The 12,937-nt window shown below is 39.4% G+C and overlaps 1 protein-coding gene across 1 annotated transcript in view; it reads right to left on the bottom strand.

The window, feature by feature from the left end:
• PTPN13 (protein tyrosine phosphatase non-receptor type 13) overlaps window positions 1–12,937 on the bottom strand; it is a 112,015-nt gene that overhangs the window by 24,602 nt on the left and 74,476 nt on the right. Inside the window, exons 13-22 of the mRNA XM_038134696.1 lie at window positions 12,700–12,853; window positions 12,429–12,567; window positions 11,848–12,000; window positions 10,351–10,533; window positions 9,198–9,360; window positions 5,573–5,993; window positions 5,308–5,405; window positions 3,421–3,477; window positions 1,989–2,081; window positions 586–693 (exon numbers count right to left, since the gene is read on the bottom strand). Coding sequence (XP_037990624.1) covers window positions 586–693; window positions 1,989–2,081; window positions 3,421–3,477; window positions 5,308–5,405; window positions 5,573–5,993; window positions 9,198–9,360; window positions 10,351–10,533; window positions 11,848–12,000; window positions 12,429–12,567; window positions 12,700–12,853 — 1,569 coding nt within the window. The remainder of the gene's footprint in view (window positions 1–585; window positions 694–1,988; window positions 2,082–3,420; window positions 3,478–5,307; window positions 5,406–5,572; window positions 5,994–9,197; window positions 9,361–10,350; window positions 10,534–11,847; window positions 12,001–12,428; window positions 12,568–12,699; window positions 12,854–12,937) is intronic.

Genomic DNA, 12,937 nt, shown 5'->3' with positions numbered 1-12,937 from the left:
ACCAAACTTCAAGTGATGCTGGAATAGGGAACTCTAATAATTAAAAAAAAAGGAAAAGACAAACCCCAAAGCACACCACAAAAACTGGTTATATTTCCTCTTTTTACCCCTGACAAATCTTTACATATTCTGATTTCTACCTTCTCTTTTGCTGTAAAAGAGAAAAGAAAAAGCAGAAATCAGAAGTTAAATGAGCAATATGCAGTTCAGTTCAAGATACAGGCTAAGATGAGAAGAAAAAAATACATTTTTCTCTTCCCCCCCACTACAGTTATGGTTATAGTATATAGTTCCATTTCACTTTTTAAAAAATTAAAGTAGGGATACTGAGTTTTAAAAACTTTAAATTACAATGCACCTGCAAGACAGACAATGGAAAATAAAGCCCTTATCTTTATATGTAACTTCAATTTTCTGCTACTTCAAGCTTTATCATTTTTACATTGATTTGTAAGATTGTTGTTTTTGTATTGTCTAAGAAAGAAGCATCACTAGTTCTCAGAAACCATCTGGAACATAACTGAAGGTCACCATTGTAAGGAACTGTGATACCCAGAGCCATAGATGGAATTTTAGGCTATTCACCTGGTTTTAGAGTCCCTTCCAAATCAGCTGGCCCTCCAGGAATAACTGAATGAATAAAAATTCCCAGATCCAGTTTCCCTGTCTTCTCTCCACCGATTATTTGAAAGCCTACGAAGAAAAGGCCCAAAGCAGGCAAAAATGTCCGTGATCACCGTGTAACTTAACACAAGTCCATCTTCTAGAACAAACAAAAACTTAGTCATTCTAATAAATGTAAAGTAAAAAACCCCAGACACCTCAAATTTAAATCTGCATGGAAACAGACAGCAAAGCATTTTGATTAAGCTTTATTGTATATTCTAGTTTTAAGCAACTGATTTAGACTTGGTCTGTCTAGGACAATCCAGCAAAGGTTACAGAAGACAACTTTGGCAAGAGAAACACACAAACAGGTGGCATGAAAAGTGTATTTGCTGAGCATACAAAATTTGTTTTCTATCACATAAAATTTCCTGGTTTTCTCCATTGTTTGATGTTTCACACAGAAGTTTGACCCTGGTCTTAAGATCTGAGCTTTCAACGTCCGTGTTTTATTTCAAGGCTTCTAATCTATTTCTGTTCATTCTACCACAAAAACCTGGGACAACTCTTCCAAGGGGGGGGGGAAGTAGAAGATATCAGGTCTTCTCTATTCTAGCTTAAGTAGCAAACTACCATAAATTGCATGGGGAAGAAAGAGGAGAAATAGTACATTTCTTTGATTTTTTTTTCCTTTTTGCTCAACTTGTGCATTACTGTGTAGTGTAAACACTGAGTATTACTGTCTTGTAGGCCTTTTTCCCCTCTCAAATTCACACTACAGTCTGATTTGGAATGACAGAACAATATCCTTAAGGACACTTTGGAGAGTCTTCCTAAAGCACAACATTGACACCAAATTTTTCATTATTCATATAGGGAAAAATTACATTGCTTTATGCAAAAAAATTCAGTGGTAGAGGAAGGAACCTAATGCAAATATCTCATCTCCCACGCTCCTTAAACATCAAATCAGTGTTCCATCTGACATTACAGGAATAAGGAAAACACTCCACAGTTAGCACATAATGTTTTTATTGTGTCTTTTTTTTTTTAAAAAAAAGCATTCATTTAAAACATTTGTCACAGCTCAAAGCTGTGAGGTTCCACAGAGACAAAATGCTACACTGAGCACAGAGATAAACTCAAAAGGCCAACTTCAAGGATGACTAGTTCACAATATTAATATTATGCTACACTTACAATATGGAAAAAACTGAAAACCAGACTTGTTTAACATCACAGAAACTGCATTTTAAAAGCCTTCAAAATCCAGCTACTGCACTGCTTTGCTCAATTCTGCAATAAATGCTTAAACACAGACCAGAAAACTTTGGTTTTGGCTCCTAGAAATACATGTCAACAGCAATTTTAAAGCCACTTACCTAAGCCAAACTTTTCATCCTTTTTCAAGTTTACCAAAGTGATCTCTCTCTCTGGTGTGGCAACTCTGTTCTGTGTTGTTTGAAGAGAGTCAACTGTAAAGCCAACATTTCATGATCAGACACTAGCTCAACACTTCCCTTCAGGTTTACTTTAAAGTTCTTTTCCATTAAAAAAATATTACTTCTCTGATAACTTGAAAAGCTGTTTTGATCAAGTTGGTCCAACTTTAATCTTGTAAGTCATGGCCAAAGACAGAAAAAAACCTCCACAACATTTCTAACCCATTTCCATCTTCAGCAGTTAAATATCTTTTACTCCTCCTAAGAAAAGCAGCTAGCACAGTCTTGTGGAGGGACAACATAATTGAGTCCTAGAATCTTCAACTTCATTAGTCTCAAGTCAGGAAAATATTTAGATCTGTGTTTATGTGCTCTGCTCATAGGCAGGGAGGATGCAAACACATTGGTAAAATTGAAACTGAGGGTCATTATATGACATTACTGAAAGGTTGCTCAATGAGTTCTCTTAATGGTGTCTCTTCATTAAAAAGCAACCAAAATTAGAAACATCTACTAAAACTTCTCTTGCTTCAATTTACTTCCTCATTTGCAACTCCACAGGCTGCTGATTTCACCTCTTCTAAAATTTGAGCATCCTCACAATACAACTCTGACTCCTGAGGCTTCCCATCAGGCTGAGGCAGACCCAGGCATTTAAGAAACACATGGAGAATAATTTGGTGAAGAAAAAAAAAACCCCGCTAACAAACACCAACCAAAAAACCCCACCCCACAAGCAAACAAAACAAAATACAACCAAATAAACAAGCCAAATCTCCTGAAACTTCAGGAAACACCAACACACTGCAAGTCTGAACTCATGGATTTGCTTCCTAGAGAAGACATTCGATCGGTCCAGGAGTGCCTGGGATACTTTTGCCCTAAGTGGAAGAGAGAATCCACAGCTGCAGAAACCCAAGGAGCTCCACACAGTGGTACAAGCACAGAACAAGTGATGCAGGAGAGTGCAGCAGACTGCACATCAACCACAAAAGGAGATTTTTTTTTTTCCCTCAAAACCACATCAAGCCACAAACCACATCAAGAGTGAAAGAACTAAAAAGAAAACACAGAACCAGTAACCTCCCAAGTAAGGGAAATGCACATTTAAGAGCATGATTCTGGTAGGCAAGAGCACCCTTCAAGTCCCAAACTAAACAGACACTATTCATATTTGAAAAATATTACACACAGATGTCGAAACCTCCCCCAAGAAGCAATCCAAAATAAATACTAGGAAAGGAAGTACTAGGAAAAGGTCCTATCTAGATAACTGGCAGAGGCACTTAAGAATACCAAAGGCACAGGACAGGTGGAACAGTGAAGCATTTGCAAGTGACAAACTGACTGAATGAATCACTTATCAACTTACCACTCTCTTTTAATGCTGCTGATGACAGAAGATTTTCTGAAGCATTCATGCTAACACCTGTGACATGCATGGAAGTATTAGACACTGTTATCAATTTTTTTTAAAATACAAAAGCTACCAAGAATTATTTCAGTCTTTACAGAGTTCACATGAGCTCATTCACAATATCAAACTGCTTCTTTTAAAAATGAATAAACATAAATCAAGCTTTGTATTAGCAAATCCAAACTACTCATGTGCTCTAGTTGTAGTTTAAGGTTCACATAGATGGTAGCTCATGCAAAGGCAATGAATTAAAGGAAGGACAGAGGTTTGGCCTTTATGACTATGGTTAACTTCAGATAAAAGTAAGGGATCTTGAGCAATGAAGTCAAAGACTAAATTTTCTTACAATATTGGATATTGAATATGCTGAACCTAATAAATCAACACAAGAGGACTCTTGTAAGATTTTGTAAAGGAACAAATAAGCTGCTGCAGTAACATGCAATTTGAACTACTTCTATTTAAAATTGTTTGCATATAGAATCATATTTTCTTTGAAATTATCACAGCCGAGCAAATGTGGCCCTACTTTAAAGAGGATAAAATAATAAATGTACCAAAATACGAAAGTAAATGAGGGAAGATAATTCAAGCTTCTTAAGAAAGCAGCCCTGGCCTTCTCCAAACCTATTAACCCCAAAGTTTCATCTGATGTGTTTCACCATGCAAAGAACCTGTGTCCCTCAGCACAGGCAGTGTGATTCAGGATGACTTTCTGACATGTGGCTAAGACCCTCACTGGAACTGCTGCCCAGAAGATTATGGGCAAGCACATGATCGTATTAATCACAAAACTAAAGGCACAGAGTAAATGGCTGCAATCAGTCACTACAGAACCTGCAGTCCTCATCTCACTCCTCAGCATTTATGCTCTCAGTGCTGAAAATGCATCATTCCCAAGTCAGTCCTGGTTCCAAGTGCACTGGGGGCAGACGTGGGATGGCACACGCTGCTTTGTTTGCCTTTTTTTAGTTTGTTTACAATGACCCCATCCCCAGAAACGTAACCATCTTCCACTTTTTCTGATGCCCTACAACTACAGGAAAGCCAACCAGCAGCTAAGGCTGCAAATATTTCAGTTGTAGTTTCTATTGTTGTAACAGGGAACCTTCTAGAACCAGAAACTGTTAACACACAGATATTAAACATTCATGTTTAATAACCCAGTGTTAGTTTAAGTCTATTTAGCTGCTCTGAATGTTTTTGTTTTTGTTTTTAATGTGAGATCTCTCTTTTAGGTAATAGTAAGACTACTTGTATGCACTCCAATCCTTGCCAAGAAAATGGAGTAAGTGCATCTGGCTTACCTCACTACAAAAGTGTTTTTGTAAAACACCCAGGGTACTGCAAAAAATATTTAATTTATTGTATCTGAAAAAAACCCTCAAAAATAGAAGAAAAAACTCTAAAGTGTGGAGCTACTACTTAGAGGCACTGGCCAATACTCAGCTAATGCTAAACAGTCATTTCCAAAAAACTGTACTCCCTACGTCCTTCCCACAGAAAACACTAAAAAAGTTCAGCCTTCACAAACAGACCGTGAAGACTAGCAAATCATTAAAAGATCCATACAGCCAAATGGCACCCTGAAGTGATAACCTGAAAGCTGTTTTCTGCTACAGCCTTTACTTTACACCCCTGTGCACAGACTGGTGCTGACCAAAGGAGGATTTTTTTGGATTCACTGCAATAATGGCCTGGATTGATTTAACATGTGACACTCTGCTCCCACTTTCAAATCAGAATATTACCATCAGTTAATAAATATATCAAAGCATTACACCCAAAGCAATTTTAGAAGTTTGTTAGTAAATACAGTAATATTATTTTTTGCATGCTGACCTACAACATAGGCTTGACCGGTATCTTCAATGGATGATGAGTCTGATTCATTTTTCTTTCTTTCAGGGCTTCTACTTAAACCTGCATGAGATTTTGAACTTAAAGGGGAGAAGGAGAGAAGGGGAACCAGACAGAGGGAAGAGGAAGTTGGGAGAGGGAAGGATCAATGTAATAAAATAATGGCATGAATAAAAAATCAAAACTGATGCAAAATGTACATTGACTGTACACAAAGATACTGCAGGGTGGTCAGAGAGACTCTTACTTGCTTGATTTTAATGCTCCTGCTGATCCAGTATCAAATTTTGGCATTTGCTGAAAGACCCTTCCCATTATATCTTCTATTTTTTTTTGGGAAGAATCCAAAGCAGTAATAACATTTTTCTTCGGGGGGTAAACAGAGATGTGAGTCTGACTCAAATCGTGAAATGACTTGCTCATAACTCTGGGTCTTTCCTCCCATGGACTCTTCTCGTTCTTGTCCCTTGCAGAGCCAGGAAGTGGCTGGAAAAGCGAGAGCTCGGAGCAGGACAGTCTCTTCAGGATCTCTGCCTGGACAGACAGGGGTCGGACAGCGAGTCTGTTCAGAGTGCTGCTGGCCAGGCTGCCAGTGCTGATGGCTCGGCCCATGTTGAAGCCTTTGACAGAGTCTGCATGAAGGTTCAGGCTCCTAAAGGAAGCCCTTTCTGTGGAAATTAAAAGAAACAAGAAACCAATAAAACCCACACAATAAAGTTATTCAGTAGAGCTAGCGTGACCACCTTGTGCAAAGCACGCTTTTCAAACAACCAACTCACACAAAATGTATTTCCTCAAGATGCTCAGCAGAGATATATAATCACCCACCATGGGGTTTGCTCAGGAAGAAAAGTTTGGAGTTCATGAGACTACACTAACCCGAAGTCCAAAACCACAGAATATTTATCCTCTTATTAGCCTGAAGACTCATATTCCCTGTCAGGCTGCTGTGCCTTTTACACAGACACATCATCTCCTTCTGCAGAACAAATAATATCCTCAAGCAAAGTGACCTGGAACACTACACTTCCTTTAATCTGCTCATAAAAGTATTTTCCAGGATTTGAACAAATAGGGCTCTCCCATCTCCACACTATCAGATGCTTCCAAACTTCCATTGCTTTGTTTTCTTTGCAGAAGCCCCTCCACATTTACAGTACAGCTGCAAGGCCATGAGGGCTTGGCAGCATCTCTGCCCAGTCACAGAGCACCAGACCACTCAGGTGCACTTAAGGACCTCCCCTGCCACAAACATCCCAGCACGAAACAGAAAGTGTTGACTGGGGTTTGCCAGACTTTTTGACTCATTAGCAAGGACTCCCTTAAGCAGCAGCGAGAAGCAGGTCTCGGGCTGTAATTCAATGACTGTCACCTGAGTCGTGGGGACTGTCTGGGTGGATGTTCTTAGCTGAAAGCAAATTCATGATAATACATCTTAGCCTAAACCCCTCTTAATTCAGAGCAAAGCTGAGCAGGGCTCCTTTCTATTACCCTAACTGCCTCCTAAGGCTAGCAGCCTGTAGCTTGGCTCTCACACAGGAACTTGATAAGCTGTGGCAACATGTTGAGACCAGTCTCTCTCTGGTTAGAGGCTTTAAAGGAAATCAGGCCACCAGGACCCTTCATGAACTTCATTGATGTCTTGGAGTCAGTTCACAGGGAAGTCTCAGGAAATGCAATCCTCAACTGCATATATATTTCTGATTTAGGGTTAACCACTGGGGGGTTTTTAACCCTATATACATGTAGGAAACAAGCTGCTTTCAGAAACTGCACTGTAATGTGAAGGGAAAATTCTACTTTTTTGGTACACATCACCCATTAGGTTTAATGGTAAATACTGTGGCATTTAGAAAAGAGTGTATTTGACAAATGCAGCCTCAGCCCTGCCATTCCAAAAGACTTTACTGCCTCCAATACCTCAGGCAGGAATTCACTGCTGCAGTAACTCAAGCTTCCTCTGTAACAGGCATAGAGATGGTGAAGATTTAGTTGTGGAAGGTATGTTTTTCTGTTCTTTCATCAGGTGAATTAGTATACAACTACCACTTCCTTACCCACACCAAACACCTCTTCTAGCCACAGCCACCAGACTAGATAACCTACAGAAGAATGATTTTGCCCAATCAGACCAGAAATCCACAAATGCAAATTTCCTGACTCTGACAGAAGCATCAGTGACAGCTGCATTTGCTGTGTTCCCATCATGGGGCAGAATACCCTAATAAAATGTGCTGAGATCTCTTATCTTGGCATCGTATTTACCCTCTGAGAACACCAAACAGAATTTCTATGGATTTCAAATGAATTCTTTCATACCATTAATTATATTAGACATGCCTACGCATTAGGCTTTTAAAACCTTCTGCCAATCCTGTACCTGGAAATTCTCATGTGCTCAAAACTCGTCATCTGTAAGGCTGACTTAACCCTAATTTCTTTTCTTTTGTTTTTCTAAATGCCCTTTCTGGAATCCAGAATGCCCTTTTCTTTACTGTTATAAAAGTCCTTTTCTTTACTATTTTGCTGAGTGCTTCCAACTACCAGCTTTTACTGGCATATTAAGGGTTTGATTTAGATTTAGCAAAGTTATTACAAGAGCAAATTTTTTGTTTTAATTATTTTTACTTTTAATAATCACTGTGCTGGAGTTAACCATAATGCTGATTTGTTTGCTTCTGATTATAAGTGATTGCTGGAATCTGGGACCTCTGATTTCCAAGTGATCTGCACTGTACAGAAGCAAACTATTGTTTTCCAGACTCCCACAGCACAACACATACTCCATCTGTTAAGAGCAACCAAGTCTGCCTAGCCAAGAAAGTCCTTCCTGTATTGCTTTTCTCTGCAATTCAGGATAACCAAACTCTAAATCAGAGAATGGTAAAAAGGCTTTAAGTCACTTGGTCTTACTTCTTTGCCTGAAGTTGGCTGAGCCAAACAGAACAGAAGAAAGGCTGGATAGTTGCCACATGCCTTTTCCCACTCCCACCCCTCCTCTTTTCTTTTTATTTTAAATTAGACATCGCAATATCCACAGCAATGTGGTCAAACTTCATCCCAGCTACACTGGTGGAAGTCTGGATTAACAGCAACTGGAATGCAGACAGATAACAGGGAACAAAGAAAGCATGAGCAGGCAGACTGACCAAAACAGCACTTCCAGACCACACTGAAGGCCAGCCAGCCAAGTGAGCTCTGCTCCAAACAGTGAAGAAATTGATTCAGAGGGGTTTTTTCACTGATTACCAATACCAATTAGCCAATTAATATTTTCTATCTAAAAAGAATGCCTTTACATTTTCTGTTATGCACACAAGTTATGGAGGAAATGGGAATTATGAAGGAAAGATTAGTATCCATGTTGTTCCTTACCAGGTCCACCCAACAATAAGCAAAATAAAGACAGCTGTACCCACAGCTTAAAGATGGAGCATCATGGAATGTCCCCTACTTTACTTGCACTCCCATGATCACACCATTAATTCCACATTATCAAACCAATCCCTTTCACATTAAGCAAAAGGTAAAAGTCCTGTTATTGAAATACCTTCAAGATACTTCTCAAAGAAAAGGCAAAAGCCTTTAATTAAAGAGGGAAGTACTATTAGTGACCTGTTTTTAGATTCCCTTTAGTTTAGAGGAGCTGCTGTGTGCCAGCTTTTCTGTCTTCTCCCAACTCCTTTCCCATCCCTTAAATAAAATCTAAACAAGCTTAGCTAGTAGAGTTTCTTCATAGTATAAACCCTCCAAACGTAGATCTACACATACACAGCACTCAGCACAATTACTGAAGCTCCAGTTCAGTTTTTCTCCTTACAGAAATACATATAGATTGCTAATACAAACTAACACGGCATCACAGTTCTTACCAATGTCCTGAGTGTCTTGGTTGCTCTGTCTGGTTCTCATCTGTAGCTGGAACTTATGCTGGGAAGAGCAGAGATGCAAAAGGTACTGGCAAGTCTTACTATTGTCAGTCTGAAAGGCATGCTTGATGCCATCTGATGTGTTCTGCAAAGTTATTTTCTTCTTCTACACAATGGAGAAAGAAAAAAGTCAAAGACAAATTATTTCTTTTAGCCTACAAAGAATTCTGTGTTTGCTTGTGCACAGTTACAGCATTCAAACTTTCCTGAAGCAAAATGCACTGATGAGAGAGATTTCTATTAAAATAGGAGTCAAAGGTAATGTGAGATTTATAAAGTAGCTTTTTAAAGCTACTCCTGGGCTAGATGAGAAGGTGCTTTATTATTATTTAATCTGTCTCTGTTACTGTTAGTGTTGAGTAATGACAACCAGAACTATTACATTTTGCAAGATGGGGTTTTCAAACACCCCAAGGAAGTCACAAGGGATGCTGCCATTTAAGAGGAAAAATAACTAAATGCTGATCTAATGACCAAATCTCTCAGTTAATGTTCCAGGTCTTGAACTTACATTTTCAGTAATTTTTAAACTTGAATTTATCCATACTAGTTCAAACCATCTCACAGATGAAATGAGCTGTAGCTTTTCAATAAGGTATCAGACAGAATTAGAAGTGCTGTTTTCAATACCTCTATAAAGGTAAGCATTTGAAGCTCAATGCCTCATTAAAAACTGACACATGATCACCAGATTATGGTGCACCCACTCAAGTTGGCTGGTGTTGTCCAGATCAAGTGTCAGCCTGTTATCTTTTATCATTAAACTTAACTACTCTTGGAAATATAACTTGAAAGCAATATGGGAGCATCTCCTAATTATACTGAGTACTGGCATTTGCCTGTACCCAGCCCTCTAATGCAGGATTCTCAGTCTGGTGCTCCTTCTCTATGCTTGTCCATGCAACTTACAGAAAAAATAAAACCTTTGAAACATGAAAGCTCCTATTTCAATCCTATAATATGACAGCCCACAAAACACAGTCAGACTATGCTGTAAAGCAGCAGCTTAATTTGCAAAAATAAACAACAGCAAACTCACAGTAACTGGAGACACATATATGGATGTGAACACACAGAGGAAAAGAGACCAACTCACACTAAAGGATATTTTCTTTGTCTCTCTCCATGGAAAGCGCAGCACAGGTGTACGGGCACCATTGTGAACTTCAAAAATGACAACTCCTTTGCAGCACACTCCCAGAAGGATTCCTGTTTGGGATCTCTTCTCAGGCAGCACGTGATGAAGGTGAACCCCATATTCCGTGAGCCTCTGACACAACTGCACAGATCAACGCAATGAAACTTCTATGAGTATCAATTTAGGGCCATTACAAGTTTCCATAGCACTATATGAATATTATATATCTCTCTATAAATGTTTCCACATGTGCATATAAATGTATAGATTTTAGCAAAATAATCCTCTCTGGCTGGTGATTCCACTTATAGTTTACAGCTATTATTACAGACACTCATCAGCTGAGGGATTTAAGACTTGGTGGTACCTCTTGACCTGTCAGACTGCAGCAAATGAACCCAATGTTTATAAAAATCAAACAGGGGAAGCACAAACAGAGAACACATGTGAGTAAATCAAACTTGCACAAAGCAGTTGTTAGCAACTGTAACTAGACAGATGCACTTGTTCTTCACACATTTTTTAAAAGCAGAATTAAATTAACACTGCAATTCTGTGATCATATTAAGGTATCATATGTGATGTCACTCAGTTTGCACTCCCAGTTATTCACCCCTGTTGTCTCTTCAGTACTGGTGGTAAGGGACTGATGGAGTGAATCAAACAAGGGAAGCTAACTCCCCCCAGCACACCCCCAGCCAGGCTAGGTTTTAGCCAGGATCATGTCCCCTTTGTTCTCTGTGGCTAAGTTACAAGAACACTTCTGTAAAACGAGCAACAGACTTGAAATAGACAGTCAGCTGAGTGCCTCTTCCATCTCATACTCGGAGATGGTGGAACTGTAGTGTGGCTGTGGATTTACAGTGTAATGATTATTTGGTGTTTCAACAGCAATAGTTCGCTCCCTGAACTCATTTTGATCAAGAACCTGATTATTATCCCACATGCAAACACCATAATCAGATTTCTCAATGAGTCCTTTTAGAATAATCCAAACATATCCGTGGATAATGGCTTTCCTATCATCTTACAGAGAACCTGCACAAAAAATTTTCCTTGGCAGTACCTCTGGCTTGCTTCATACCAAGCATCACACAAAGTACTAGTTGTAACAAATCTTTCTGTAATTTATGAGCTTCTTCCCCTCTACAGAAAGTACAAAAGGCATGGGGAATACAGGGTGTGCTGCCTCATAAACATTGCTTCCTTTAGAGCAAACATAGGATCAGTAGTTGCTTTTTAGCTAGCTTGAAGTAAGAGAACTTCCATCTGTTACAATTTCTTTCGGCTTGTTATGATGTGTCCTTTGGACAAAATCTTTTCAGCTTTCTTTCTTTCAGTGTTATTCAGAGCCTCAGTTGTTTTACTGTGCTTTCACTTGAAGTCCATGCATCCATATTCCAACAAGGGAATTTTTAAGCCACAGATGAAGGAAGCCAACTGCTGCCCACTCACCTTCAGAAATTCTAACTCTGTCTCTTTTTCAGAGGCACCTACGTAAGTGCTGTGCAATTTTGGCAGCTCTTCCTTGATGTAGGACATATCCAGTTTCTCCATCACTCTTGCTGGGACATAGTGTTCTAGTCTGAAGTAGGACAAGCCATGCACCTGCAACACAAAACATTGTTGTGATGGCACCTCCATACCCTATGAGCACAACTGAAGCACAAACATTCATTTTTACAAACAACTGTACATTACAACTCAGAGAATCAAGATTCTGAGTAAGGGGAGGGAATCACAATCTCCATCTTGATCCACGGCTTTATTTCATATCAGTTTCTCCATATTCAAGCCTGACTCTAGTTCCACTGAAAAAAAAAAGGCTTTAACACCCAGATCTTGCACTGAATTCTGCAACTAACTGTGTTAGACTTTAGGAACACATGCTCCCAGTAAAACCTGCCAAGAGCATATCAGCTGAGCTTCCAGTCTGGGGCAGAGCTGCAGAGCACATGTGGCAGAGCACAGTCCAGTCTTTAATGAAGCAGCAAGATCAGAGCTCAACAAGATCAAAGGTGAAATTGATGATGTACCTCTGCCTGGTAATCTCCATACTCAGCTTGGAGAGCTAGGGATGCTAATAATAAGGCTGTCTCATCATCACAGTGCATCCTGTCTTCTAGGATGTCCTTCCTCAACTGCAGGTAGTACTGGTGACATGTCAGCGTGTGCCTAGAACAGGAATATAAAACAAAACCATGAAAAAACCCACGCACCACCTTTGGTACTCCAGTACAGATTAATACTCAATTTCTGTTCATAAATTTAGGGCTTAAGGGGCTATAAAAAATTTCATACACTCACTGTATGAGACTGACATCATCCACAAAAAATTTTATGCGAAAAAACAGAGTGAAGTTGACGGGAGGCTTGTTCTTCTTCTTTGGTTCTTCTTTCCATCCTTCTGGAGCTACTTTACTTAGCTTTATGTCAGGATCCACAAAGAAAAACTCATTGTCTGCCACAAACATCAAAGAGAAGCACAAGGGTAAAAGCATGAAAACCAAGTACTTGCACCAGGTGGAGGATAAAGACCAGATTT

This window comes from Motacilla alba, chromosome 4 (genome assembly GCF_015832195.1).
Source record: "Motacilla alba alba isolate MOTALB_02 chromosome 4, Motacilla_alba_V1.0_pri, whole genome shotgun sequence".
NCBI classification, from domain to species: Eukaryota; Metazoa; Chordata; class Aves; order Passeriformes; family Motacillidae; genus Motacilla; species Motacilla alba.
This window is presented reverse-complemented; position numbering and strand designations above follow the sequence as displayed.